This window comes from Mytilinidion resinicola (genome assembly GCF_010093595.1).
Source record: "Mytilinidion resinicola strain CBS 304.34 unplaced genomic scaffold BDZ99scaffold_36, whole genome shotgun sequence".
Taxonomy (NCBI): Eukaryota; Fungi; Ascomycota; class Dothideomycetes; order Mytilinidiales; family Mytilinidiaceae; genus Mytilinidion; species Mytilinidion resinicola.
Genome location: NW_022985472.1, coordinates 178,014 through 204,149, shown reverse-complemented (window position 1 = coordinate 204,149; position 26,136 = coordinate 178,014). Strand labels below are relative to the sequence as shown.

The window sequence follows — 26,136 nt, the reverse complement described above, 5'->3', positions numbered from 1 at the left end:
TTCTCCATCTTCAGCCACGCGCCGTACGGGAGTCCAAATTGCGGGGTATCTTCACGAGATCATGCGCGCCGGACATTGAAGTCCTTCCCTCCCTGTCAGAAAACACTAGCGTAAACCATATTGACCACACGATATGGAATTGGTGTCGCTGTGCGAGGCTGGCTGTGCTTCGGAGCTCTCGAGGCTGAACACTCTGCTGGATTCCAATCATGAAAAGTCTCTCAGATTCTCGAGTCTGTGTCACGTGCCTCAGCACGGAAAAAGTTCATCACTGCTACTCAACATACCCATCCGCCGTCAATCTGCTGAACAGTTCCGCTAATGTACTGACTCTCATCGCAAAGTAGCCAGCATATCAAAGACGCAATCTCCGAAGGCTTTCCTTCCCGCTTTATCTGCTGGACCCAGGGCATTCCTTCGCCTCTATGCTCTGACACTTTTTGGTACATAGGCGTATTGATGATTCCCCTTGTATGCATAGGGTAGCCGTTAGATATGGAATCAGCTCTGGTGGGCTTTAACTTACGGAGCTATGCAGTTGACTCGAATGCCCTTCGTTGGCCCAACTTCCTTCGCAGCGCATTTCGTCAACCCCACGACACCAAACTTGGACGCTCCATACGCTGCGCAATTCGTAAATCCAATCAGTCCCGCGACGCTAGATGCATTCACAACGCTTCCTTTGTCGTTCATATGCTGCAGTTCTGACCGCATGCAAAACATCATCCCAGTGAGGTTGACTGAAATAACGAAGTCCCAGTCGGATGTCTGCTGGTCCTCAACGGTGCCAGTATGAAATGTTTTAGGCAACACTCCCGCTAGATTAGCTGCTCCATCTAGCTTCCCGAACTTTTCTACAGTCATTTCAATCCAAGCTGCTACCTCTTTCTCGCTTCGGACGTCCACGGCCGTAGCCATGACTTGCCCGCCGGATTTTTCAATTTCGGCTGCCGCGCGGAACAAAGTCTCCTCCTGGATATCGGCCATCGAGACTTTTGCACCTCGCGCGCACAGCATCTTGGAAGTTTCTAATCCCATCCCTTTTAGATTATTAGCATGAATTCTGGATACTCTGGAATGTACTCGCCTCCTCCGGCTCCTGTGACTACAATCACCTTTCCTTGCAGATTATTCGACATGCTGAAATACAGTTAGAGCCTCAGGCGAGTTCCTTTGCAGATTGCAGTCATTCTTATTGTCACCAAGTCTTCCTGTCCTTCTATATCACGTTCTGCATGAAAAATAGAATCCTTGTCCACTCTTCAAGTGTGCTTACTAGCGTAATTTGGGTGCGGAGTAGCGAAGTCCTACGCTACGGGAATTGATATGCGCGAAGAAGCACATACTTCTTACGCATCACGTGACGCTCTTCACTTCAGTGTGCTGATCGCCATGAAATCAAGCCAAGAACTTCAGTTCATTGTTTTCCGGCACTCGGTGTACTTCGAATTCCTACCTTCATCATGCAGGAATCACAGCAAACCTTACTGCCGTCCTATCTCCGCATTTTCTCTCTCGAAGGAAAAACAGTTCTGTTCACCGGAGCTACCGGCGGTAGGATATACCTATGGATTAAGGATACAGTACGAGACTAACCTTTCACTTCGGGTAGGGATCGGCCGTTCATTGGTCAGCGCATTTGCAAGTGCTGGGGCGGATGTGATATCACTCCAACTACCATCCGATCCTCCGATAGTCAAGGTAGCCATTTCCTTTCAATCACAGACAGATAATTGTATCTCTGATTGCCCAACCTCCCAGGGAATTGTCGAAAGCTTTGGGAGAAGATGCACCCTCGTATCTTGCGATCTCTTAAACCTAGGAACTATACCTAAGGCCATCGAAGAGGCACGTGACACTTCGTCGCAGTTCTCCCATTACGACAGGATCATTTCTAACAAATCCGCGATCGCATAGGCATTCAGGGCAAATCCAGTAGACATCCTCATCAACTGCGCGGGTATCTTCATAGCCGGGCCTACGGCATCCTTCCAATTACCTCGATGGAAGACATCTTCAAAGTAAACGTCACCGCCGGAGTCATGATAGCATCAGAATGCGTAAAGAGATGGTTTCTACAGCCGTTCGATAAACGAGGTGTGAAGAAGATCATCAACTTTGCGAGTATTGCCAGCTTTCAAGGGAACGTGGAGACGTTGGCTTACAGCGCGAGTAAGGCCGCTGTGGTGAACATGACTAAGGCGATGAGCAATGAATGGGCTCCGTGAGTATATTGTAGTCAGCATCTTAATTTGGTATTATCGATACTGACTCTGCCGGCTAATGAAGCCATGGTATATTGGTAAACAGTGTTTGTCCAGGTAAGCGGCACTGAAGCTATCATCTTCTTGTAAAGAACCGTGCGAGTTGATGTGCCGTAGGTTATACCAAAAGCGCGATCACGAAACATCTATACGAAGACGACGCATACAATAAACGTATACTGCCGGGCATTCCCTGCAGAAGATGGGCCGATGGCGATGATTTGGCCGGTACACTGATTTACTTGGTCAGTAGTGCGAGCAACTATGTCACTGGGACCTGCGCAATTATGGATGGGGGTGCGCTAGGACTGCCAGGGCTGGGAGCACATCTGTAGAAAGAGAGCAAGCTGCGCTTCGCAGGAGATTGGGTCAGTCAGGCAGAATAATGGCTACGAAATGCTTGGACTAGAAGAGTGTAGCTATGCCGCAAATGATACGATTGACACAGGCACTTTAGCACCACGCTTTCCAATTCGGATCATCCTCATCGAGCTCCGGCTGCGGCTCTCGCACCACCGTCCCACTCTTCGTCAACACCTTCCTCAGCTTCGCCTTACTCAAATACGGCGAATCATCAACCTCCCGGATATAATACGCCCAATCACAAGTCTGATCTAATTCCGTTTGACTGAATCCGTTCCCCAACCAATCAAATCTATTGCCCTTATACTCCACATCAAAATCATCCGCACGCAAGTACTGCATCGCTTCGAAATAATGCAGGGAGCTGCCAGGCCAAAGTGCCGAGACGCGGCCGTCAATAGTCCCGTGCTTGTACCAGCTACGGCAACCAGCTTTCCAGATAGTGTCACGCATGAAGAGGTCAGTACGGGCGGCGAAATCATTGATGGCGGCTTGTTTGGGAGTGAAGGATTTGATGTTTTCAGTCTGCCAGCGGTCGCACCAGCGGAGCATGTAGTCGGCTTGTGCCTCTGCAGATTATCGTTAGTGAAGGGTTGCGCTATGGTACTTGAAGGAGTGCTTACCAATAGCTCCAACAAGAGGACCGCTCCCAATAGGACAGTTAGGACCTAAGAAGTGAAGGTAATTCGGCTGCTCGGGTGCGCCGACTCCCATATACGAGTGTGCCTCTGCAGCCGATCCCCACAGATCTTGAAGGTTCTTCCCATTCTTTCCATATATAGGGAAACGGGGCTTGAACGAGGTGTCGAAGCCAGTGGCGCAAATCAGAACATCCATCTCGTACTCCTTGCCGTTGTCGCAGACCGCGGCCTTCTCGTTGATCTCGGCTATCTCGCCATAGATAACCTCAACTTTCGGCTTTTGCAGAGTCTCAAGATACATGATGCCCGGCGTCATTCTCCGGCAGCCAAATCCCCACTCTGGTATCAACTTCTCTTGAAGCTTCTGACCCGCCAGACGCGTTCGCATCTGGAATCCTACTCGCTTCTTGGTAGTTTCTTGCATCTTACTTCCGTTCAAAAACATGGGGTAGATCGAATTGACAGTGCTCTCGATATCCTTTCGCTGCTTCAAGAGGTGCCCTGGGCGGTTTGCAAAATCGTCAAGCTCTTCTTTGGTGTAGACGTGTTGATCGAGCCCTTGGATCGGGGCGACCCATGTCGGGCTCCTCAGAAATGTCGTTACTGATTTAACCTTGGGGTATATAGCTGGCAAGATCTGGATTCCAGAAGACCCATTTCCGATCAGTCCCACGGTCTTTCCCGCCAAATCGATGGATTCGTCATAATGCGCGCTGTGCAGAATTTGGCCTTTGAAACTCTGTAATCCAGGTATGGACGGCCACTTCCAATTATTGAGGATCCCAGATGCGTTGATTAAGATGTCGCAGCTCTCCTCCAAGATGCTACCAGTAGTGTGGTCTTTCACTCTAACGTTCCACAAGCCCTCTGCTTCTTCCCATCGAGCTTCGATAACTTCGTGGCTGACGTTGATGTACCGACCCAAGTTATATTTCGCCGCAAAATCCTTGAAGTACTTGAAGATCTCCTTACTTCCCACGTATACGGCCGACCAATCTTTCTTCTGTTCCCAACTCCAGACATAGTTGTGGCCGGGGACATCGCAGGCGCATCTACAGCCCCAATATCAGTATCGTTTTGAGCTAATACGTATGAACGTTACTTACCCGGGATACCTGTTTTCAAACCACGTCCCTGAGATGTTGGAGTTCTTCTCAAAAACCTTGAGCGAGAAATTCTCAAATGATCGCTGAAGTTTGTATGCAAGACACAGTCCGGAGGCGCCAGCTCCAATGACAATGATTCGCATGGGGCGTTCGGAGTGAATTGGACCTCCTAATTCTCCGTTGCGATAATATCCGTTCTCGCCATTGCGGCGCTTGAACTTCGAGCGGTTTGCCCTGTCGGAATGGCCACTTATGGCGTGCCTGTTGACCCCGTTTTCGGAAAATGGCGGGGATGCTGCTGGAGAAACCTCGTTGATGAGCACTCCATTGGCATCCTTTTCATTGCCGTCGAAGCGCGAAGTCAGAGCCGTGGTAGCAAGAGGTGGGATTACGTCAGCCATTTTCTGATTGCCTCAATGAAGGTGCTATTTTAGCAAATGAGACAAATGGTCGGAAAATGAAATACGAACTGGCGAGAAAGAAATACCACTGGAACCATGTTTTGAGACCATATATTAGCGCTCTGCTCGGCCTCTCTTTCCTGATGAGTATTTTCTTAGCGATTCGCAAGGCGTCGGGTGCAGTCTCACCAGCAGTGACCCCACATCATCCTCGGAGGTTAAGTTTGCGGGACTACCAAGCTCCCGGTCTTCCAAATCCATGGTTCAAGGGCCCGGAGATTGAAATATCGCTTCGTAGCTGCCTTAGCGTAGTCTATAGTCGTAGAGCATTAGATCCGCCCTACGGTATTGGATGCCCGAATACTTGCACTTAGAAAGCTTTCGACGTCTCGCCGGATTATTGCCGCTACGTTCGGTGGGGATCATCTGATTCCAATCATCGTTTACCGAGATGCGTCCGTTGATGCGTCCGGGCTTTGCTTTGGTGGACTCTGGACCTAGACTTTTGCAACGGGGCCTACTCGTGAGCGTTCAACCACCTCAAATCCCACCCAAATTGATGCCCTGCATGCATATCTGTCACCCTTGATTCAGGCTCTAAGATAGTACCTCTACCTTCACTGGAAACCCATCTGTAAATTCACAGCTTCAGAATATGGCGACCACTAAGACGGCATTGATCACGGGAGGTGGTACCTACTCCCTTTCCCAACATTCACTTCCTGAAACTGAAACGCATATTCAGCCAGCGGTTTGGGTCTAGCCGTCGCTGGGGCCCTTCACTCCAAGGGCTGGAATCTCGCCATAGCCGACCTAGACTCTACGAAAGGAACCAAACTCGTCACCGATTTCGGCCCAAACACGATCTTCATCAAAACAGACGTCACCGATTACTTCTCCCAAGTACTCGCTTTCAAAAAAACAGTACAGCGGTTCTCGGGGTTAGACTTCGTCTTCGCGAATGCAGGCATCGCAGGCCGAGGCGGATTCTACGACGTCGCCAATGAGTGGCCGCCAAAACCGCCATCACTTCTATTGCAAGACGTGTGTTTGACGGGCGTGGTTTATTCCTGCTGGCTGGGCATGCATTATATGCGTCGGAACGCGGTACCCGGGGGTTCAATAGTTATGACTGCTTCAGGTGATTTTCTCTCAGCGCGACTATACCGTTGTCAAAACTAACGTGGATGGAGCTGCTTCACTCTACCCCTCCCCAGATTTGCCACTCTACTGCTCAAGCAAGCACGGCGTACTGGGTCTAATGCGATCTATGAGCATTCCTTTAGCGAGAGAAAATATTCGCGTGAGTTGCATTCTTCCTGGCGCAATCCATACTTCTCTTCATCCTGAAGCTGTTTGGGCGCAATTTGGGAAGGAGAGTTTCACGTCTATCGACTTGATTGTGAAGACGGTGCTAGAGTTGCTGGATGATGATGAGGCGGCTGGAAAAGCGATGGAGGTCAGTGCCGGCGAGGTATTCAATAGGAAGCAGCCAGAGTTTTGTAACGACATGATGCGGACGATTATGACGGATAAGGAGTACTAGTGAATCCCAATAGAATTCTCTTAGCTGAATAATGGGCACGAACAGAGACGGATACATTGTGCATCTGGAGTAGTGTATGATGCGATAGTGATTGATTCATCTTACATTTCCCATCACATTACCCCACGATAACAATATAGGCTCTTGCCTCGAAAGGACGATACCACTCACTGCAACCAAAGCAAACTTTGCTAATGGAACTTATTCTTCTCAGCCAACGCATCGTTCTCCAAGAAGGTCTCGATTTTTTCATTCATTTTCGGCCCAATATCCTCATTGAAACAAGCCAGGATGATACCAACAACCCCAAAGGCCATCGAAGCCAAAGCAGCATTTCTACGCCAAGGTCAGCAAACATCCAAGAACAAATCATAATTTGCGAGCTCGAACGTTCATACCTCAGTCCATACGCCACAGCATATTTATACGCCGTCCCAACCATTTCGGCGCCCTGAGGCGTAACCCCCGGAATCTTCTCAAGAGCGGCAGCTCCCAGGCTAGCGGCAGCAGAGACAGCCGCCATCGACGATTGTGGAATTCCAGCTGCGAGAGCGGCCTTGGGAATCAGCTCCGCACCCTTCTTAGCGATGCCGTTCGATATCGCGGAGGAGTAGCAAGCGCTCGCGACAGCGCCACCGGCGTACCGCGCTGTTCCTGCCAGACCACCCGAAAGGCCCAGCATGGTCTGGGGGACGCCGAGTTGGGTGTAGGTGACGGAAAGGTAAGCTGCCCAGCCGTAGGAGAGTTGGCTTAGGGTCACGAAGGTGATCATCGTGACTTTGTTGTAGGGAGTCATCATGGCGAGGAGGGTGCCAAAGAGGACTAGTGAAAAGGTTGAAGCGATCCTGGGAAATGCGTTAGCTTTCGTTGGCTCGGAGACTAGATCTTAGAACTTACATGGTGATTTTCCAGTGCCCGATTTTCCTGCCAAAAATAACTAAAAGCATTGCTCCAAGTGGGAGTGCCAAGTTGGCTGGGAGGGTTAGTAGCAGTTGGGTGGATATCGACGTATTTGCATCGATATAGAAGGCGTCTGAGATATTCCAAGTCAGTAGAGCTCGAGTATGAGATACGCGCTCTCGAAAGTTGAATTACTTACTGAGCATCGTGGGGTATATGACTGCCGTGCCGTAGAAGAACCCAACGATGATGAAAGTTAAGCAGAACGGCACCGCAAATTCGCGACCTTTGTGACTTGAGAAGATCTCCTCGGGACAAAGAGGGAATCGCACACTGGAAAAACGTTCCCAAAGTCCGAAAGCAATGATGAGGCCAAATCCAACAACGAGGCAGATAATGACCCGCTTGTCAGTGGCGGGGATGTAGCTTGTGTAGACCACTGGATCCGATTAGATGATTTCACTACTCATATGAAGAACACTTACTGCCTACGAGAACAAGAATGGCCCCGATGGTGAAGAGAATGGCTCCAACCCAGTCCAAACCGCGTACGGCCTCTCTCCACGGAACTCCTCGGGGATGCTTTGGTGGCTGATAAAATATGAACAGCCCAGTAAAAGCCACCATGGTGAAAACGAAGCCTCCCCAGTAGACATATTGCCACCTATGGTCGCTCCTTATGATTGCATAGCGACCTACCACGGGCCCGATGATAATCATAACGTATACAAAGCCATCTGCGAGAACCACGCCAATGTGCCGGTATTTGTTGGGAATCAGTTCCGGTACAGCGATCAGGGCAACACCCGCCATGCCGGATCCGAAACCGTTAAGACTGAGTCCGGCGATCAACATGCTCGTGTTGTGAGCGCACGCGCACACGATGTATCCTACAGCAGTCACTAGATTGGCGGATAGTAGGAAGTACCTGCGGCCAAATAGATCGCTGTTGGCGCCGAAAATGAGAATGCTAATGGTGGCGCAGGTGGTGATGCAAGGGACAACCCAAGCTGACAGTTCAACTTGGCCCAACTGTGTCAGTAGCTGGGAAGACATCGCAGCCGTTGTAGGAGTTGCCCTTTTTCTACGTTTAGCGATGACGACCGGATTAATTCCGAAGGATTTGGTACCAGAATGGTGATCCAAAGGTCATAACCAGGAACTTGAGTATGTTAGTACTTGTAATTGATGGAGAAAGGATAGTCTCACGAAGATGCACAGCCATGCTTTGGGAGTTGTCCGTTCGTCTCTCACACCCTCGTATTCTGCCTTGGTCTCATCAACCACGGTGGAGTTGGTTGGTGAGTGGGTTTCGATGTCTTCCGAATGCACGACATCGTGATCGGTCTTTTCAATTGCAGCCATGGCTCCTTGCAAAGAGATGAAAGAGTTCTGAACTAGACGTACAGATTTTCGATACGAGATCAGATTTCTGAGGATATATTGGGCTTGATATAGATATCAAGCGGCATATGCTGATGCTCTCCGCGCCTCACAAGTAGAAAATGATCTAGGCCGTTTGGTCTTGACTCAAATTGGCGCCTGTCATTCAGCCAACGTGGAGATGGAGACGCCACAACACCCTGACTTCTCCACGCTATGGAATGCGGATTTGTGGAGTCTGGGGTAATCTTGCGGGGAAGCGCAGCGATGATTCATTAGTTCCCTCTAGCGGCTCGCGCAGATTGGTCCCAGTAGATCGTCTTGGTCTCCCAATGCCCAAACGCACTACGGTCATTGAATGCCGCGGGACGCGAACGATCAGCGCTACTACCGGCTGCGTTCTGCCAGCCACCATCATTGGTCACGCACTTTCGTTATTGGCCCATGGTTAGCATGCAGGTCGAATTTGTTCACATGCACTAGTTCCAGCTCCACGGTCTCGGAGATGACTGCTTTGCATGATCTGAACATTGTTGCTGCGGAGGCGGAACACCGACTATTGGTAGTTTGGTCGGCATTCAAGAGGCCGCTGTCTAATGAGGTCCCGTATGAGAAGAAAGCCTCTTCGGGACGATCAAGGTTCGAGACTCAATACATCAAGTAGTTCCGTCATAGTCGATTACGATTCCTGTGTGTACTATCATCTCGTTCGATAAACTTGTTACCCCTGTCGCGCCACCATCTTCTCAGTCGCAATGGTCTATCCCGGCCAGCTTCATTATTCCAGCTTCAAAGCCCCAATTTTGAATAGACCAATCGATGACCCAGGCCGCAAACTCCGCATCATTTGTGTGGGTGCTGGTATCTCGGGGGTGACAACTGCAATCCGTTTTCGACAGCACTTAGGCGCAAATATAGACCTCCAAATATACGAGAAGAATGCTGGTATGGCGGCAACCATATCAACGAGGCGATGGCTGACCAAGCTTTGTAGATATTGGAGGCGTTTGGCTAGAAAATAGATATCCAGGCGTAGCTTGCGACATTCCCGCGCCGTGTTTTGCGTTCTTATTTGAAGATAATCCTGATTGGTCAGAGTACTACGCCGGCGGGAAGGAGATCAATGCCTACGTGCAGCGAGTAGCCACGAAGTATAGCGTAAGAAAGCTGATGAAGTTTCAACATCCTGTGCAAGAAGCGATATGGCACGAGGACGAAGGGAAGTGGCGGCTCAAAATACACGACGTCCAGAACGATAAGGTAAGTGTCCTCGATATATGCATGTAGGTTGCACAGCTAATATCCTCATAGATGATTGATGACGAGGCAGACATCGTGGTGATGGCGTGGGGGATGTTGAATAACTGGGAATTCCCGAAGATCCCTGGTATTTCAGACTTCAAGGGCGCGAATATGCATACGGCGAATTATGATGAGAGTTTTGACCCTACGGATAAGGTGGTTGCGCTTGTAGGCGGAGGCTCGACTGGTGTTCAAGTACTTCCTCATATCCAGGAGAAAGCGAAGAGGATACATCATTACATGAGATCGCAGTAAGCGCCTTCACCATCTCCCACGTTCGGTACTAGGGAAGACACTGAAACGTCGAAATAGGAACTGGATAGCTCCAGTCGGCTTCGGGGCTGGCGAGCTTGAAAAGCGCGATGCACTCGAAGTCGGGAACTGTACGTGGTCTAGTACAATTATGTCAGCCTTTACTGATAGCGATGTTAAATAGTTTCCTACCCGGCAGAAGAGCGTCAGCGCTGGGCCAAAGACCCAAAAACATACCACGAGTACCGTCGTGGCATTGAAGACGGCATAATGGCCTACATGGCAGAATCGGGCTTTACGTACGGCTCTCCAGAGCAACAAAAGATGGAGGTAAATTTTCGAGCGCACATGAACCGCGCCCTTGGTACAAGGCCTGAGATCTTAAAAACTTTGCTTCCAGACTTCCCGCCTGGATGTCGTCGACTGGTCCCAGGGCCTGGGTATTTGGAGGCGGTCGTGAAAGAAAACATCGAATGGATTCCTGAGCAGATCGAGAAAGTAACAGAGGAGGGTATTGTAACCAAGGATGGTACCCTACACGAATGCGACGCTATCATTTGGGCAACTGGATTCATCTGGTGAGCATGCCTCCTCATACCCCAAGAAGTTGAATGCTGATCGCGATACCTAGTGATTTCAGAAGTCGATTCCCCGTAACAGGCCGTGACGGCATCACTTGGAATCAAGTAATGGATCCAGAACCTGAAGCATATTTCGGAGTCCTCGTTGACAAGATGCCAAACTGCTTCTTATACTTTGGCCCTAACTGCGCGCCTGGCGCTGGAAACGCCTACCTTGCTATCGAGACCGAATGCGAATTGATGATCTCCTGTATCAAGAAGATGCTAAGAGAGAAGATCAAGTCTATCTGCATAAAGTCAGTATTTCAGCCCTGCACGTTGAAAGATTACCGCTAATAGTGTTGATGGGCTCAGACAACAGAGAGTAAAGCAATACGTCGCTCATGTTAATGAATACCTCAAAGGCACAATCTTTGGGCAGCCGGTACGTAATAAGTCAAAGCCATGTCCACAGAGCGACGGGACTAATTCATGCAGTGTAAATCATGGTTCAAGCGAGGCGATCCAACTGGTCGAAACATCGCATACTACCCCGGAAACTCTTTGAACCTGCTCCACGCAGCGAGAAATCCCCGATGGGAAGATTTTGACTATATATATCTCGACGAACTCGGCGGCAATCCTTTGACGTGGCTCGGCAATGGCTATACGATGGCCGACTACGATGGAAGCTCAAGAACCTCGTACCTTGACCCAGCGGTCATTGATTATCCGCCGATACCTAAGGCAGACGTTCTTGTCGATGGAAATGTGAAAACAGAGAGCTATGAGAAGGTTGGAATCAAAGCTCCGGCCAATGTCAGTGTTGTACTGCTTCCAGGGACAACTGCAGCTTAGAAACTTCGCATAGTTTGGCGAAAACAGCAATTTTGTCCCTGCATTGCAGTTGACGAAGAAGCTCGAAAGGTCACGATCTTGGAAAGAGTCCTCTCATGTTTCGGGCTTCGTTCTCCGGGATGCGGGGTGTGGGGCGCAAACGAATCGTGGGGTAGACTGGCGAGGCGGCGTGGAAACCAGCTAGTGAATTTAGTGCCCTGTGGAGATCTACCTGCAATTCAGACTCATTTCATTCACTTCCCAGTATACTCCTAGCTATGAATGAACGGACATACCCCCAGCCAGTCCCTGTATTGCACTTAGATGGGTTTGGAGGAATGCCTACCGGTGTCCAGCCGTACTTCAATATCTCAAGCTCTGGCCAGCCTCGTTCTGCCGCAAAGTCGAACCGCGAACCTAAGCAGCTGGCATGCATAAGTTGCCGCCGGAAAAAGGTCAAAGTAAGTGGCCTTCATACGATGACGCTAGTGAAAAGTCTGAAGCTCATATAATGCATCAGTGTTTACCCAGTCCTGGCGGGAGGGACGCCTGCTCCCTTTGCGCAAAGCTCAAGATCGAATGCCTCATCCCGCAGGTCGACGAAAGGCGCCAATCGACCCCAAAGCGATTGGTCAGAGGCCTATGTGCCCAGATTGCGCAGCTTCAAGCCGAGTTGGATACGCATAAGCAGTACTGCCTCATGGGGCCGGAGCACGGAGACTCAAGCTCAGCCCAAGACGAAGTCTTCAGTCCAGCATCCGAGTCCAGCAGATCCGACGCCTCGAAGTCTAGCAACTCCGACAACATGATCGTGCGGCTATGTGGGGGCCAGCGCCAGCTCAACAGTGACAGAGTTGGCCGGCTGCGCTTCTTTGGTCCAACGTCGAGTTTACATCTGGCCGAAAGCGTGACATCCTCGGTCTTGATACGCGAATCGAATGGGACGAGATCGCAGCTGCAGTGGCAGGATGAGTTTCCTCTAGATCTTCAGCAACACCTTTTGAACTTGTTTTGGACGTATCAGCATCAAGTGCTCCCTATCATACATAAAGAAGGTACATGCTTACTTGATACAAAGCGCAGGAGCTTGTTCACGCTAACGCTTGAAGCAAAGCTTTCCTCCGTGACATGAATAACGGCGACACGAAATACTGCAGTAGACTCTTGGTATACTGCATTTTGACCAGAGCAGCGGCGATATCTGACCAACCTGGGCTTAGAGCTTTGGCTCTGAGCGATGATGCAGATGACGACCCGCCGTTCCTTGTCTGGAAGTGCGTGTCTTATCTAGATATCGAACTCAACAATCCGGGAATCACGACATGTCAAGCATTGCAGTTGTTGAGCGAGATGCACTGCGCGATATCGAATGACACGAAAGGCTGGATGTATGCCGGTAGGGTCTCCGCGTTCCAAGTATGTAGTGAGTAAAGAAAGACTGACGGATCTTAGGCGGAGCTGGTCGTCTAGCATACGAGCTCGGTCTACACAGCGATAGTACAGGTCTCAGCACGAGCTTGAATAAGGTCGATCTAGAAGTCCGACAGTTAGTGTTCTGGAGCTGTTTCAACCTCGATAGGTAAAGGTCTGAGCATATGTAGATGACTCTCACTAACCGTGAAAGGCAATGGGCGCTCTATCTTGGCCGACCTCAATGTATCAAACTAGAAGATGTCTCAGTTAAGAGACCTGGAGATGGGTTATCAGACTTGCCATCCGAAGAGACGAAAATTGCGGTGGCTTGGACGAGCTTGCTCGAGATCGTTGGTCTGATATGCGATAACCTGTAAGCCCTGAATCCGACTGAACCTCGGCGAATATGGATCTGACTACCCAGAAACGGTGTCAAAACTATCCGGCGGGAGATAACGACCTTGGATCAACGCCTCCGCAGCTGGCCATCATCCCTCGATCCTTCATTTCAGTATAATCCCCATCAATCTCCAGCAGTCATCATCTTGCAGTAGGTCTTGTCTGTGTACCTGATTATTTTCATGACTCTCGCTGACAAAAGGCTGCAACAGCATGCAATACGCCGCCGCCCTAATCCTCCTCCACCGCCCCGTCGCCCACTTCGGCACAGACTCTGACTCAACCGCACACACTTCCGCCAGCGAGACCTCCCGCCAAATCTGCGTATACAACGCCTGCTTGATCGCCCAGTACCTCCAAGAATACTACGAAAAACACGGCAGCGTCCTCACAATGTCCTGGGTCGCGCTCCACATCATCGCCACTGCATCAACGACACTCGTCGCCAACATAGCTGAGCGGAAAGGCTCCATTGGTTTCAAATCACAGCTTTCGTGCCTGCAGACCTGCATGCGGTCGTTGAATGAACTGGAGAAGAGCCATGTGGTGACGAGGAGAGTGAGGAAGGTTATCCAGCATGCGATTCGATTGCTGGATTTGGATTCCACTATTGATTCCATGTCTGCGTCGCTTCCGTACGAGGGTTCCTCGTCACAATTGGCGGGGCTGTCTGCACCACTGGTGACGCCGAGTCAGGATTTGGCGTTTGCGTCTGCGAGGTTGGAGGCCATCCCAGAGGTCTTCCAGTTCAACGATCTGCTACCTGTTTGGTCGCAATTCGACATGTTGAATTCGTTTGAGTCATATTTTTCGGGATAGAAGCTCTGGCCGCAAGAGGAATTAGTGGTTTAGAAAGGCAGCGAGCACCTCTGGGAACACGATCCTGAGGCTGAGGCCTGTCAGCTTAGGAATCAACGAACCTACCTAATCAGTAGAGAAGAAAAAAAAGTCCTAAATCCTATGTCGGTCTCAGATGATGCCAATGAGTCTTTGCGATATCTTTCCCTCAATTGCGAGATCCATAGCTTCGTCGTCCATAAGACCATCAACGTAGCACTCCCCAACAACCCTATACAAATCTCCGCATGGCCTAAAAATCACTGGAAAGCTGCAACCTAGAACCGTCGCGATGATATCACCGGTTTGACTAGCTTTAGGAGCTAAGCCTAGGTATCCGGTTGCTGTGATGATGAGTCTCCTGCCAGACAAAGAGAGCACGACTAGGTTGATGTTCTCCGAATCATCGTTCACAGAAGGAGTTGCTTCAGTAGAATTGGCCACCGGTCCGGATATGTATTCATTTAGTTGCTTTCCAAAGACTACAAATTCTCTATTGGCACGGCACCATTTACGGAAACCGTGAATCTCAGTGTCTTCTCGTATGGAATCGGACAGGGTTCTCACGTTCTGGTATTGGGTCTGTAACGACGACATCCGACCAGCGGCTAAGATGTTGAAGGCCGGTTTATATAGTGGGTGGTTCATCAGAAGAGTTCGACAAAGCGCATCAGATACACCATCGGTGGTCTTGTAATGCCGGATATGATAGCCGGAGTGAAGGTTCCCCAGCTCTTGAGGTTGCAAGACACCGTCGCTGTCGGATCCTGAACTGGCGGTACCGTCGATGGTATCGATCAAGTATCCCCGGACGAATAGTATTCGATTGAAAAGGATGCGAGCCGAGTAAAAAGCCGACGTCCGGGTCTTTACAGCTCTACGGTCATTTAGCCATTCAAACGGGTAGCGGTCGTGGGCCCGAGTCCATCGGGGCACCCAAGATGGCCAAGCGTCCGGAATAGTGGGAGCCGACCAGCAGAATAAAAGATCTAGACGCCTAGTGGCTTCGATCAGGGTTTTCGCAAAGTGAGTGAAGACTTGTCTCTCCGAAAGACGGTAATCTGGCTTAACGCGACTCGAGATGGCGTTGTCGAACAGCCCCATCAAGCCATATATCTTGTCTCTGGGATCAGAAGAGTCAGCAGTTTGGCAAAGATCTAAGAGCGTGTCCAGTCCGGAGGCAAGGTTGGTGTTGCTGACTAGAAGGGTCAATGCTTCAACATGCCGCGACTTAATAAAGAAGTGGCGCTTCTGGAGGGTTTGCCGGAGACCGATACCAGGTTCTAACATGTTGTCTATAATATGAGATCGGTACCTAGCAAGAAAGACCGCGGCTCGGATCATGCTCCTAGTAATGGGGTGGTGTCCACATATAAAGAGGGTCGAATTGTGATTGGAGGCCAATTCTTGTATGATCCAGAGTCGTCTCCAGTACGGCCTGCTGAGAAAATGACTGAAAGCACTCCACTCTTGGCGGCTAGGCCATATTTCATTGGCTCCCAGATAGTCACAGAACGCCATTTCCCGGTTTAGCACCATGTCTATGCCAGCAGTCGTTGTGAATGATGTCCAATATCGTAATATAGTTTTCATGACAAGCACAGCTAACTCGTCCGTATTGAAGGGGCCGGGTCTACCAAGCCAGGCGATGACGGATCTACATCTGCCATATATCTCTCCCATACGCTTCACTTGATAGCTCTTCTCCGAAACATCGTCTTGATTGATGCACAAAGCGTCTACCCAGTATCTCATGCCAACACGAGTCTCCGGTAGAGCACGAAGATGCCGAAGGGCTGTTTCAAGATTTTCTGGTACGTCTGTAATGGTTCCATTGATGCGAATTTTCTTGCGGGTCGTTTGGTTTCCCCATGTATATGATAAACACTCGAAATCGCCCCATTCGTAGCGAAAGAGGTTTAGGTAGCTCCAATCTCCGAAATACGAACTTGGGAGCTCCGACCATTGTCGATTGATGAGCGCATCGCGGTCATCAATGATGCTGGAGAAAGAATCTTGCCATCTCAGAGAATCTCTAGAATTCTGGTGTCTTTGCCAAGCTATAGACATGGCATCCAGTGAGACATGCTCAATGGTACATTCTAGTAGGTCTCCCGCAGGCGCTCCCCGGACATCTTTTCCTTCACGGTCCAGATCATCTAGTGAAAGCGAGACGGAGCGCGTGGGTTGCGGATCGAATGAGAGCACCCGGATCTCATTTCTTCGCTCATTGAGGGGTCTGTAGATGACGGCTGGCTCCTGGCGATGGCTCTGACGATAGTTCCGCCGGTGAAAGATGATGAATGCGATGAACAGAGATGATACGAACATCACCTCAAGGTTCGTGACGGCGCGCTCGTGAATGCGATTGACAAAAGCCGAGACACTCGTCCGGATAGTTTCCATGGCTGTCCCTGGGGAGGAGGATGATCTGAGAAGATGCCATGAGCGCGGGAGCAATGCCGTCAGGACTTGGAACGTGGTTGATGGGGTTAGAAGTTGGGATGCCGATGCCCTTTGAGAGACTCACGGTTAGGATTATCAGACGTGGCTGAGCGCCGAAATCTCGCTGGTGTGGCGCAGTAGCGGTGGCGGGTGGCCCTGGGCGGGGTGACCCTGATTGGGCAAGCGTTACTGTCAATTGGATGACGGTTTCGAGATGAGATGAAGGCTGGTAATACGAAGGTACGAAGGGATCCTAATTTTTGCAGGCTGGTGGGAGAGCTTCTTACCCCAAGGCATGTGCGTTGTCAAAATTTGTCATCCTGGACATCTCATGCATCTTCAGCCCGATTTCCCCCACTGCCTTCAAACCTGCAGTCTCGCCCTCGTTACATAAATCCGAACCTTTACCACCTCATTTTCAAGTTTCAGCTACATAGGTTTCATTTCTCAGCTTCATATAGTAGCTCTTGACCCGCAGCTCCATTCCTCCGACCTTCGACTCCAAAAGCTCCAACCTCCCGAGGTCCAACCCGAGGTCCCCAACCCACTGCGAAATGTCGCCTCTCCTTTCCCTTCCTCGAGAGCTTCGCGACACCATCATCGACCGTGTCCTATCCTCAGCTCGCCTTGCTCCGCCAACTATCTCTTCTGCAGAGTCCAATCGATGCGCACCGCCAAGCTACGAAGGCCCCCAGGATCCCGGCTTCGACTCTTGGCCCTATGGCCAATCCCACGTGCGCTTCGAGCAGCCAGCCTACATATCCAACAGTTACCCTCTCTTCCTCACAAATCACCAGCTCGCGGCTGAAACCGCTTCAGCACTCCGCCGGCTTTCTCTTCCATACGAACTCGACGTCATGCAAGTTGATGAGGCAGAGCTGTGGCCAACGTGGCTGTCCGTCCCGGTGCTCACTTCCAAGCTCGATGTTGTCAACGTCACTTTCCGCGCTACTGGCTTTGCAAAGAAACGAAGTATGTGGAAACGTGGCTGTGGGGCTCCGCCGTACATGCTGTGGTGCTTTTACTATCTGTTGGAACATGTTTTGAAGCGGGGTCCCGTGGGAAAGACCTCTGCGTCTTGGGATCGAGAAGTGAGCATTAAGACGTTGAATCTTAATTTTGTGGGCAACAATCATGTTTCGCCAGGAGACCCGTCCGACTCCAGAGACATCAAGTATACCTACTCCGCCGACCCGGACGAGAACACAAACAACATGGATTTGCGGCCGGAATGGGTGGCGGACTTCCTAGACTCCGAACTCTGGGGTCTGCTGGGGATGGGCAATAGTGGCGCGGCGTATGGTAAGATTTTGCATGAGAGGGTTGGGAGCATCCAGTTTATGGTGAATGGAGAGACGAAGGAAAACCTGAATCTCACTAACATATTGCATGAGCTGAATCCAACGAGTAAGCACGACACGTTCGGGCACGTCGCACCTGAGGAGAGGCTCTCGGCGTTTTGGAAGTGGAAAGAAGAAACGGCAAGGAAAAGGATGGAGCTCGGATTTCTCGGGGTGGGTGACGAAGATTTAGATGAGGACTGGAGAGAACAATACGGCTAGCCATGCCCAACCACAAAGGCAGGGGAACAAATCCGTCTCACTATAGCAGGGAGAAGTCCCGAATACATATTTACAGAAGCGGTTAGCTGTATAACGCCCTATTGGTCAATGACTACCCTACGCATCTCGGCAACTTTCTTCGTATCTCAACTCTTTACATCTCATCATCGACTCCTCCATCATCATTACTACTCTCTCATTATTGCTGCACCAATGCGGGCGCGAAATGGAAAAATCCAAATTAGCGAAGATCCTTAACTATGAAGATTCAGAACAGTGAAGATCCATAAGAGCTTTTTCCCAGCAAGCCCATTCCCTCCCCCGTCCATCACGTGACTCAAGACATACTGGCTCCAGCACGTACACACATAGCCCTTCAAGCCGCGAAGCTCCGATTCGCTTCATATGCACCTAGTTCTCACCGAGTCCCTCTGGCCAGCATTTGGGACTATTTCGTGAAGCTTTGGGACGAGATGGGGCAGTTGATTTCCTACAACAGCTAGCCTTGCGCCCAAGCTCCCTACCTAAAATCGTTAACTCCGCTTACGCCCGTCTGGTAATCCTTCGACGCCAATGAGCAGCCGGGGATTACGACTACATACAGAGCCTGTGAACCATCTACACACTTAGCATTCCCTCACCGTCCACTCCGGTCACCATTTTCCTTCTACTCTCTTATGCAACCTCTTTCCTGATCTATATCACATACTGTCAAGTCACAATGAAGCTCCTTGTCACTGGCGCAACTGGCCTCGTTGGCACCGAAGTCATCCGTCAAGCGCTAGGCGTCTCCTCCATCACTTCTGTTGTTGCGCTTGCAAGACGCGAGGTCAAGGTCCCGGAGCAGGTTGCACCCGATGCGGACACTAGCAAGTTGAAGACTGTGATTGTTGAGGACTGGGAGAAGTATACGCCTGAGGTCAAGGAGGCGATCAAGGGTGCAGATGCTTGCCTTTGGTGAGTCTGGGTCACGTGGAGTAATCATCGCCTTCAATCTCCATACCTTTTTCAGGGTATTATTTTGAGATTCGGGAATCGATCGAACCAATGCAGTCGTAGATTATGCTAGTATCAAGCTATTCGTCATATATAAAGCTAACAGTCTCCAACAGGCTCCTTGCCATCACCCCCGCAAAATCTAAAGCCTATGTCTTTGACCAAGTCCGCAAAGTCTGTCTCGACTACACCGTCGCTGGTATCCGTGAAATGAGTACCGTAGCCAATAAGCCATTCCGCTTCATTTATACCGCCGGCGCCATGACGGAGCGGGATCAGACGAAAAAGCTGGCGTTGTTGGGGGAGTATCGGCTGATGCGGGTACGTGCTCTCCATCTGCACCATCCTATTGAATTCTTTTTCCTCCTTTCTCTTCCAGTTCAAGCACTTCAACTCACTCTTGTCCAGGGTGAGGTCGAGAACCAAGTCCTTGCCTTCGCTTCCCAGTCCTCTGGTGCCGTCGAAGCCCAAGTCACCAGACCCGGCGCTATCGACGGGCCAGGCCGGGGCATGATTGTGAGTGCTATTGCTGTTGCCAGCGCAGCTTTGGGGGTGATGCCGAAGGTGCACGTCAGCGAGATAGCGGCTGCGATGCTGCAACAGGCTGAGAAGGGGCTGGAGAAAGAGACGCTGGAGAATGCGGACTTGGTGAGATTGGCCAAGGAAGTCTTGGGAGACGGCAATGAGAAATACGTGAAGTAGGGGCCGCCGCGTGTGCCTTCCTCTCGAGTTTTCTCTATTCTTGTCGTATTCGCGATAAACCCCTAGAGGTGCCCCGTTGCCACATATACAACCCCAAAATGATGACCGCATGAGTCAAACGAGGTCCCTTGTGGCTAATAATATGATCTCGCTGTGCTCTGGGACATCTCCGCGTTTACATTCGCCTCCGTGATGTCTCTATGGCCCAGGGCTGCGTCCAAACCTGCGGTAATTCGTCCCTGATTTCCTCCTAGTCTGAATCGCATCAGGACACCGAGATATAGCAGCCTCTGAATACTCACTGAGGCTTTCATGCTGCATTGTATCGGCACGATAGCCTTGCTGTCCTTCGATACATGCTTCATATTTCCTGTCAGGAAAAGTGCCACGAATTCCGATACGAAGCACGTGACTAATCGTCACTCCAGGTACAAAGGTCCCATATCGTTGCCGATGTACGACTTCTTTTGAAAAGGCGCGTGGTCCTTCTTTAATACTTGGAGACTGAATGCCATCGATCTTGATCTTTTAGGCTCTATCTCATTCTGATAGTTCATTCCAAGATGGACCAAATTCGGCGAGCGCCGGACCACGCTAGAACCACCTAGGTAGGTCCTACCAAACGATTCTATCGCGACAACACCCCACTCACCATCACCGTCTTCCCCAGATAATCAACATCTGAGCAACAAGCTCCTTGAGCAATTTCAGATGGCCATGGAGACCTACAAGGTGTGGGCAGGAGGCAACGAGTGGGTAGGGAGAGCGGGGTTGTAAGTCGGCTCAACGCGTAGAACTACTAAAGCCCTGGCTGACAACGAGGAAGAATCGATGTCGAGGATCCAGCAACGGGAGAGATATTCGCAAAGTAATTCTCCACCACTCCTATACTGACTGGTGACCTTGCTGAGACCTCAGATGCTGGACTGCCTCCGCGGAAGATGTCGACCAAGTCGTGGAACTCGCCAACGCTGCATTCAAGTCAGGCGTTTGGTCAAAAGCACCACGACATATTCGAGCTGATGTATTGGAAAAGATTGCCGAGCTTTTGACCAAGAATTTGCCAAGACTCATCGAGCTCGAGGTCCGCCAGACAGGAAGAGCGATCCGGGAAATGAACGCGCAGGTCCCGTCTCTCGTCAAATGGTTCAAGTATTACGCAGCAATTATCAGGACCGAGGAACGCTCCGTTCTTCCGACGATGGGGTCGCTCCATAACTGGATCGATCGAAAACCGCTCGGCGTTGTGGCCCAGATCACTCCCTTCAACCATCCGCTTCTCATTGCGGTCAAAAAGATCGCTCCTGCTCTAGCGGCGGGCAACTCAATCGTCTTGAAGCCTTCGGAACTTACTCCTCTGACATCCATTGAGCTAGGGAAGCTCATGAAGGAAGCCGGATTACCCGATGGTGTCTTCAACGTCCTGCCTGGCGGCGGCCCAACCACAGGAAAAGCTCTCGTCGCGCATCCGCTCATCAAGAAAGTTGATGTGACTGGAGGCACTCCTGCGGGCCGCGCGATTGGCGCAATCGCAGGCCAAAACCTGGCTAAATTTACAGCCGAGCTTGGAGGCAAAGCACCATTGATAGTCTTTGCAAGCGCCGATATCGATCTCGCGGTGAACGGAATCGCGTTTGGCTCCTTCATCGCATCCGGCCAAACATGTGTTGCGGCGACACGCATCATTGTTCACAACAGCATCCTCCCTGAGGTCGTCGAAAAGCTAAAAGCGAAGGCTGAGTCGATCACTCGTAGGATGGGATCTCCGAAGAATGTAGAGTCGATGATGGGACCGTTGATCTCCGCGAGGCAGCTTGGGAACGTGATGACACTCGTTGACGATGCTATCAATTCTGGTATTCGTGTCGCCACAGGCGGCCGACGATTGACGGCCAAATCCGATCTGGATGGGACCGATTTTTCGAAAGGCTACTACTACCCGCCCACGGTTCTCTACGAGACGGCTCGAAAGGTCAGTGAAATGCGGATCTGGAGGGAAGAGGCATTTGGCCCAGTTATCGTGGTCGTCGGCTTTGAGTTCGAGGATGAGGCAATTGCACTAGCGAATGATTGCGAATTTGGTCTTGGTGCCGCTATCTGGACCCAAGACTTGTCCGAGGCATTCAGAGCGTCAGAGGAGATTGAGTCAGGTATTTGCTGGGGTAGGTAGTCCAAGAATCATCTGAACGCATAACTGCTTACCTTCCGTCAGTTAATACACATCACCGCAACGACCCAAGCAGTCCATGGGGTGGTATCAAGAGCTCTGGTGTTGGTAGCGAGAATGGAATAGGTAAATTGCGCCTAAACTTTCGCAATATGATTAGATGCTGACCGCATTACTCCAAGACGCTTATCACGCGTACACGACGACGAAAAGCACCATCATAAATTATGCGACAACACGGCAGGGCCTCCAAAACGACGACTGGTTTAGGGAAGGGGCAGGTGAAGTTAGATACGGCTAATGATATAAGATGGAATAGAAGTCAAGGAATTTCTGACGCTAAAACACTAAGAAAGCTCCAGTTCTACGACTCATGCATCTCCTTGGCGGTATGTAGACCATCTCCTTATAGTTCCACCCGGACCAAGCTCCGCTATCTTTCTGAACTTCCCCGAGATACATTCCCTCACTCTCTCCACGCCCGTCTCATAATCCGCCGCGTACCACCACCCCTGTCTATCAATGAAATCAGCCCCCGACGAGATCATGAGAGGAGTGTCTGTTTTTGCTTCAAAATATTTGAACGACTCCAAATTAACCAGCTGCGCCAATTCGCTAGATATACGAGCGCGGTCAAGCAGAAATCGTGCCGTGTCTCTATGTTCACTGTCCGGGGTTCTTTCGCCCCATTTGCAAGATTCGCAGCAGTTGCTTGTCTCTGAGAGGGGTCGAATATGCAGCCGCTTCATCGAGTTTGAATCAAATGCGAAAAAGTTGCAGGAGTTCCCGGTATGGTAGATGCTTGAGTTCGCCTCCATGTGGCAAAGAGCTGACTGTCCGGTGGAGAGGTACTTTGTCTCAACTAAGAAGAAGGGATGCACTCTTTGCTTCTCGCCCTTCGAACGCCAAAGCCCAAGGCAGATGCCGTGATGGATGTGGTTGGGCAGAGCATGGGGGAAGCGACCTCGGATGATGCGGTTGAAGTCTTGGCCCTTGAAGGCGTACCATTCGGCATCGATTGGGATGATGTCTTCTGGGCCTCTATTTGCGCCATCAAGCACGATGTCTTCAATGGCCGTGTCGCGGAGGTATGTCCAGACCCAGAGAGGAATCCGAGTCTCGCCGGTTTTGCAGGCACAGATAAGCTCCGCGAGTGTGACCTTCTTCGGCGCGCTATTCTGGATCAATACGAACGGTTTTTCCGCATAGTCGTTAATGGCGACACTGGTTTTCGGCAGCTCTTTTCCCTGGGGCGTGGATAGCCAGTAAACGGATCGTATGAGCGCTGCTACTCCTTGTAAGGCCAGCCAAAGCAGCGCTGATTCGTTCGTCGCGTCTGTCAGGATTGAATACTGGCAGATGTACGCCACGACCAAAGAAAGAGCAGCCAGAAGCGCGATGACCCTCGTTGGCCAATCATGCAGGAAGAGGGAGCTGCCTTGGGCATGCAGCACGTCGCCATGCCCCAGCCTGCATTGCAGCAACTCCATCGTCCGGACATCCGACTTCCACGCGCTTAGAGCGTTCCAGACGGGAATGGTAAGATAAGTTCCCGGCCGTTGCGTCTTCCACGTATATAACAGCGGCATCGCAAACAGCACGAGCAGCGACGCGTGCATCCCGACCGTGGCGTGGATGCGAACCCAGCTCCAGGACGTCTGTACCACAATCAGCAGCCACGACGTAATACCCGTGCAGAGTATTCCAAAGAGCAGGTGGAGCCAGATGCTCTGGCCCCAGCTCCCGTCTTTCGTCGGATCTCCCAAGTTCAGCGCGGTGAAGCCTGTCAACCGCAGACCGCCCTTCCCCGTATGATCGGTGCCATACCGCGCCGCGATATCGAGCAGTGGATTCGTCTCAGTGTTGAAGAATCGCTTCCACTTCTTGATCACCAGATCGCCTCCTCTTCGGCCCTTCGTCTTGGTTGCTTGTCCCTCGAACTCGACGCGCACAACATCACACTCCACAATCAGCGCGTTCGACTCCGCCTCCAGCGCCGTGTATCCGAATATTCCGCGCAGCGACTCCAATCCGAATCCCGCAGCTTGACAACGATCATTCCCGAGCGCGATCTTTAACGCCGATTTAACCATCCCCAGCATTCCCAGTAACGAGAGTTGTGAGATGGAGAGGTTGCCCAGTCCGAGGTGGGTCGCGATGGCGTTGCGCTCGACGGAGCCGGAGAAGAGGAGGGCGGAAAGGGCGGCGATGTCTTGGGTGCCCGAAGCCATCGATTGCGCGAGGGTGTCTTTGGGGACGCAGTCGGGGGCCGCAGCAGCGGCGGCGGCTGCCGGTAGAATGGAAGACATTTTTACTTAATGGTCCTTGGACTCGAAGGCGGTTATGAAGATGCGGTTGAGAGTACTGTGGTAAGATGTTGAGGGAGGCAGCTTTGTTATATCTCGAAAAGACTGACGCATGAATTCTATCGGGGCCAGGGTAGGTGACTCCGCCGCATGTTCATGCAGCGGAGTCATAGTGTCGGATTCTTGCTTGGGGTCGCTCGTCGAGCTTGAGGCTGGGTACTTCTGCGCAATCTGTAAAGAGGTGGTGTCAGCGAAACGTTCCTGGGCTTTTGCTATACTCGTTAAGTGGGGGTGTCGAAGGCGTTGCGATACGCTGCGCCACACTTGAGATGAGGCTGTGCACAGCCACACTCCTGATCCCTGAAGAGCTGAGCGCCCCATTGGTACCAACGCGCGAGGGGCTAAGGTAGGCAGCATTTGGAGCAAGGTAAGGAGGTATCTATTGGAATCTTATGAATTGGGTGGGTATTGGCTGGTTTGTCTCTTTCCATATTTTGCTGTCCGTCATAGAATACTATACCAGCTCTCGCATCTGATCAATATTGGGTCGATTTTCCAACATCCACTTCCATCATGAAAGATTGCCATTGTCACGCAGAAGATGTTTGCAAAAATCAGAATTGTGGATGCACTAGGGATATAGACATGCTTTGTATTCTCTCTTTCCAATTTCCAAGTATGCCTGATATTATAGACATTAGCAAAGGGAGTTCGAGGTCCGAGTCACGGCTTCGGGAGCATTACATTCACCCTTGAGAGAGTCGAGATGGGCCAGGGGGGTAGGGTAGAAAGAGGCTTCCGTCTCGTATGAGCTTCATCACTCCTACATCCCACAAATCAAAGCAGAAATAGCGGACGCTTGATATGTTTCTGCAACGGTCAAATTTTCACTAGCTTGCTCCCACAGGGGTCCATTGCTCCGAATAACTGAGGGTATAAAAGAGGCTTCTATCATATATAAGCCCCATCCTTCCTACCCTCCACAAATTGGGTCGCAAGTCTGTGGGCTATTGACATAGCTTCGCACCGATCAAGTATCCACCGGCCTGCTCCCAAAGAGGTCCATTGCTCCGAATACCTAGGGGTAGAAAAGACTTCCACCTCACGTGAGCTCCATCCTTCCTACACTCCACAAATCGGTTCACAAGTCGGTGAACGCTTGACATATCTCAGGCGTCTGCTGGCCTACTTCAAGGGAAGTGTGATGTTCCGAACATGTGGGCATGTAAAAGAAGGTTCTGTCTAGTCTGGCCTCCATCACTTCTACACTCCACAAATCTGACTGGGTTTAGTGGACGCTTGCAGTATCTAAGACTGCTCTGAACCATCTTCGCTACTCCAACTAGGAAATGTATATGGAAGAGGGTTTTTCTCATGTTACCTCCATCACTCCTACACCCCACAAATTGGAGCAATGTCGGTGAATGATTGACACAGTCATATGTCAGTCGAGCATGTACTGGCCTGCTCCGAAGCATCGTCGCTGCTCGGCACAGGATGGCCATATCAAAGAGGCCCCGATCTGATCTACCTCCACACTCCACGAATCAGACGAAACCCGGAATCCTCTTGATGTGCATCTAGCGTCCACCAACGTACGCCTGCTCCGAAGTTGATCCCTGCTCCGAACAGGAACTTGATATAAAAGAGGTTTATGTGCGGTCCTTCCTCCCTCACTTCTACACTGCACAAATCAGACTCAAGTCGGTGGACGCTTGACACACGCATGCACCAGTCAAGCGTCCACCGACCTG

General features: G+C 50.9%; 13 protein-coding genes across 13 annotated transcripts; 8 read left to right on the top strand and 5 right to left on the bottom strand.

The window, feature by feature from the left end:
- Positions 1-278: 278 nt before the first annotated feature.
- Positions 279-1,235, bottom strand: BDZ99DRAFT_512714 (NAD(P)-binding protein; the record flags this gene model as incomplete). Its single annotated transcript, XM_033724650.1, has 3 exons — positions 1,088-1,235; positions 527-1,040; positions 279-468 (listed from the first exon to the last, which is right to left on the bottom strand). Exons 1-3 carry the CDS (start codon positions 1,137-1,139, stop codon positions 279-281), a joined length of 756 nt encoding a protein of 251 aa, XP_033568777.1. The 5' UTR covers positions 1,140-1,235.
- A 228-nt stretch (positions 1,236-1,463) lies between these two features.
- Positions 1,464-2,714, top strand: BDZ99DRAFT_577270 (2-deoxy-D-gluconate 3-dehydrogenase; the record flags this gene model as incomplete). The annotated part of the gene is made up of 6 exons (XM_033728675.1): positions 1,464-1,554; positions 1,613-1,701; positions 1,762-1,852; positions 1,918-2,224; positions 2,290-2,321; positions 2,382-2,714. 6 exons carry the CDS (start codon positions 1,464-1,466, stop codon positions 2,597-2,599), a joined length of 828 nt encoding a protein of 275 aa, XP_033568776.1. The 3' UTR covers positions 2,600-2,714.
- Positions 2,675-4,547, bottom strand: BDZ99DRAFT_429325 (FAD/NAD(P)-binding domain-containing protein). The gene is made up of 3 exons (XM_033717221.1): positions 4,375-4,547; positions 3,251-4,320; positions 2,675-3,196 (listed from the first exon to the last, which is right to left on the bottom strand). Exons 1-3 carry the CDS (start codon positions 4,515-4,517, stop codon positions 2,718-2,720), a joined length of 1,692 nt encoding a protein of 563 aa, XP_033568775.1. The 5' UTR covers positions 4,518-4,547; the 3' UTR covers positions 2,675-2,717.
- A 975-nt stretch (positions 4,548-5,522) lies between these two features.
- BDZ99DRAFT_402674 (NAD(P)-binding protein) lies at positions 5,523-6,321 on the top strand (the record flags this gene model as incomplete). The annotated part of the gene is made up of 2 exons (XM_033716301.1): positions 5,523-5,916; positions 5,969-6,321. Coding segments are annotated over 2 exons (747 nt in total), but the record flags the coding sequence as incomplete, so codon positions are not given.
- A 14-nt stretch (positions 6,322-6,335) lies between these two features.
- Positions 6,336-8,586, bottom strand: BDZ99DRAFT_577268 (MFS general substrate transporter; the record flags this gene model as incomplete). The annotated part of the gene is made up of 7 exons (XM_033728674.1): positions 6,336-6,657; positions 6,720-7,166; positions 7,219-7,354; positions 7,421-7,660; positions 7,707-8,299; positions 8,352-8,383; positions 8,431-8,586. The coding sequence occupies 7 exons, from the start codon at positions 8,584-8,586 to the stop codon at positions 6,513-6,515; spliced, it is 1,749 nt and encodes a 582-aa protein (XP_033568773.1). The 3' UTR covers positions 6,336-6,512.
- Positions 8,587-9,120: 534 nt separating this feature from the next.
- On the top strand, positions 9,121-11,576 carry BDZ99DRAFT_455585 (FAD/NAD(P)-binding domain-containing protein; the record flags this gene model as incomplete). Its single annotated transcript, XM_033718447.1, has 8 exons — positions 9,121-9,549; positions 9,599-9,864; positions 9,916-10,157; positions 10,219-10,279; positions 10,402-10,736; positions 10,790-11,035; positions 11,094-11,163; positions 11,217-11,576. Exons 1-8 carry the CDS (start codon positions 9,360-9,362, stop codon positions 11,574-11,576), a joined length of 1,770 nt encoding a protein of 589 aa, XP_033568772.1. The 5' UTR covers positions 9,121-9,359.
- Positions 11,577-11,781: 205 nt separating this feature from the next.
- Positions 11,782-12,922, top strand: BDZ99DRAFT_213348 (uncharacterized protein). The gene has a single exon (XM_033713373.1). It carries the CDS (start codon positions 11,986-11,988, stop codon positions 12,685-12,687), a length of 702 nt encoding a protein of 233 aa, XP_033568771.1. The 5' UTR covers positions 11,782-11,985; the 3' UTR covers positions 12,688-12,922.
- Positions 12,923-13,432: 510 nt separating this feature from the next.
- Positions 13,433-14,261, top strand: BDZ99DRAFT_213426 (uncharacterized protein). Its single transcript, XM_033713374.1, has 2 exons — positions 13,433-13,518; positions 13,580-14,261. Exon 2 carries the CDS (start codon positions 13,581-13,583, stop codon positions 14,184-14,186), a length of 606 nt encoding a protein of 201 aa, XP_033568770.1. The 5' UTR covers positions 13,433-13,518; position 13,580; the 3' UTR covers positions 14,187-14,261.
- Positions 14,262-14,311: 50 nt separating this feature from the next.
- BDZ99DRAFT_213340 (HET-domain-containing protein) lies at positions 14,312-16,956 on the bottom strand. Its single transcript, XM_033713372.1, has 2 exons — positions 16,735-16,956; positions 14,312-16,635 (listed from the first exon to the last, which is right to left on the bottom strand). Exon 2 carries the CDS (start codon positions 16,608-16,610, stop codon positions 14,337-14,339), a length of 2,274 nt encoding a protein of 757 aa, XP_033568769.1. The 5' UTR covers positions 16,611-16,635; positions 16,735-16,956; the 3' UTR covers positions 14,312-14,336.
- Positions 16,957-17,025: 69 nt separating this feature from the next.
- Positions 17,026-18,433, top strand: BDZ99DRAFT_469329 (uncharacterized protein). Its single transcript, XM_033721468.1, has one exon. The coding sequence runs from the start codon at positions 17,204-17,206 to the stop codon at positions 18,209-18,211; it is 1,008 nt and encodes a 335-aa protein (XP_033568768.1). The 5' UTR covers positions 17,026-17,203; the 3' UTR covers positions 18,212-18,433.
- Positions 18,434-18,810: 377 nt separating this feature from the next.
- Positions 18,811-20,076, top strand: BDZ99DRAFT_455580 (putative nucleoside-diphosphate-sugar epimerase). The gene is made up of 3 exons (XM_033718446.1): positions 18,811-19,168; positions 19,324-19,528; positions 19,616-20,076. The coding sequence occupies exons 1-3, from the start codon at positions 18,933-18,935 to the stop codon at positions 19,907-19,909; spliced, it is 735 nt and encodes a 244-aa protein (XP_033568767.1). The 5' UTR covers positions 18,811-18,932; the 3' UTR covers positions 19,910-20,076.
- Positions 20,077-20,564: 488 nt separating this feature from the next.
- On the top strand, positions 20,565-22,869 carry BDZ99DRAFT_469327 (aldehyde dehydrogenase-like protein). Its single transcript, XM_033721467.1, has 5 exons — positions 20,565-20,682; positions 20,736-20,777; positions 20,828-22,071; positions 22,122-22,202; positions 22,259-22,869. The coding sequence occupies exons 1-5, from the start codon at positions 20,621-20,623 to the stop codon at positions 22,375-22,377; spliced, it is 1,548 nt and encodes a 515-aa protein (XP_033568766.1). The 5' UTR covers positions 20,565-20,620; the 3' UTR covers positions 22,378-22,869.
- Positions 22,870-22,938: 69 nt separating this feature from the next.
- On the bottom strand, positions 22,939-24,385 carry BDZ99DRAFT_483353 (uncharacterized protein; the record flags this gene model as incomplete). The annotated part of the gene is made up of 2 exons (XM_033722569.1): positions 22,939-22,972; positions 23,082-24,385. 2 exons carry the CDS (start codon positions 24,383-24,385, stop codon positions 22,939-22,941), a joined length of 1,338 nt encoding a protein of 445 aa, XP_033568765.1.
- Positions 24,386-26,136: the final 1,751 nt, after the last annotated feature.

Bases quoted from the DNA above. Each gene is read 5' to 3' on its own strand.
- BDZ99DRAFT_469329 (XM_033721468.1), top strand. From the start codon at position 17,204: ATGTCGCCTCTCCTTTCCCTTCCTCGAGAGCTTCGCGACACCATCATC.
- BDZ99DRAFT_469327 (XM_033721467.1), top strand. From the start codon at position 20,621: ATGGCCATGGAGACCTACAAGGTGTGGGCAGGAGGCAACGAGTGGGTA. The intron at 20,683-20,735 runs GTAAGTCGGCTC...ACAACGAGGAAG, and splicing joins TGGGTAGGGAGAGCGGGGTT to AATCGATGTCGAGGATCCAG. The intron at 20,778-20,827 runs GTAATTCTCCAC...CTGAGACCTCAG, and splicing joins ACGGGAGAGATATTCGCAAA to ATGCTGGACTGCCTCCGCGG.
- BDZ99DRAFT_213426 (XM_033713374.1), top strand. From the start codon at position 13,581: ATGCAATACGCCGCCGCCCTAATCCTCCTCCACCGCCCCGTCGCCCAC.
- BDZ99DRAFT_429325 (XM_033717221.1), bottom strand. From the start codon at position 4,517: ATGCGAATCATTGTCATTGGAGCTGGCGCCTCCGGACTGTGTCTTGCA. The intron at 4,321-4,374 runs GTAAGTAACGTT...TTGGGGCTGTAG, and splicing joins TTTGAAAACAGGTATCCCGG to ATGCGCCTGCGATGTCCCCG. The intron at 3,197-3,250 runs GTAAGCACTCCT...GATAATCTGCAG, and splicing joins TCCTCTTGTTGGAGCTATTG to AGGCACAAGCCGACTACATG.
- BDZ99DRAFT_213348 (XM_033713373.1), top strand. From the start codon at position 11,986: ATGCATAAGTTGCCGCCGGAAAAAGGTCAAAGTAAGTGGCCTTCATAC.
- BDZ99DRAFT_455580 (XM_033718446.1), top strand. From the start codon at position 18,933: ATGAAGCTCCTTGTCACTGGCGCAACTGGCCTCGTTGGCACCGAAGTC. The intron at 19,169-19,323 runs GTGAGTCTGGGT...AGTCTCCAACAG, and splicing joins GGTGCAGATGCTTGCCTTTG to GCTCCTTGCCATCACCCCCG. The intron at 19,529-19,615 runs GTACGTGCTCTC...ACTCTTGTCCAG, and splicing joins GGGAGTATCGGCTGATGCGG to GGTGAGGTCGAGAACCAAGT.
- BDZ99DRAFT_213340 (XM_033713372.1), bottom strand. From the start codon at position 16,610: ATGGAAACTATCCGGACGAGTGTCTCGGCTTTTGTCAATCGCATTCAC.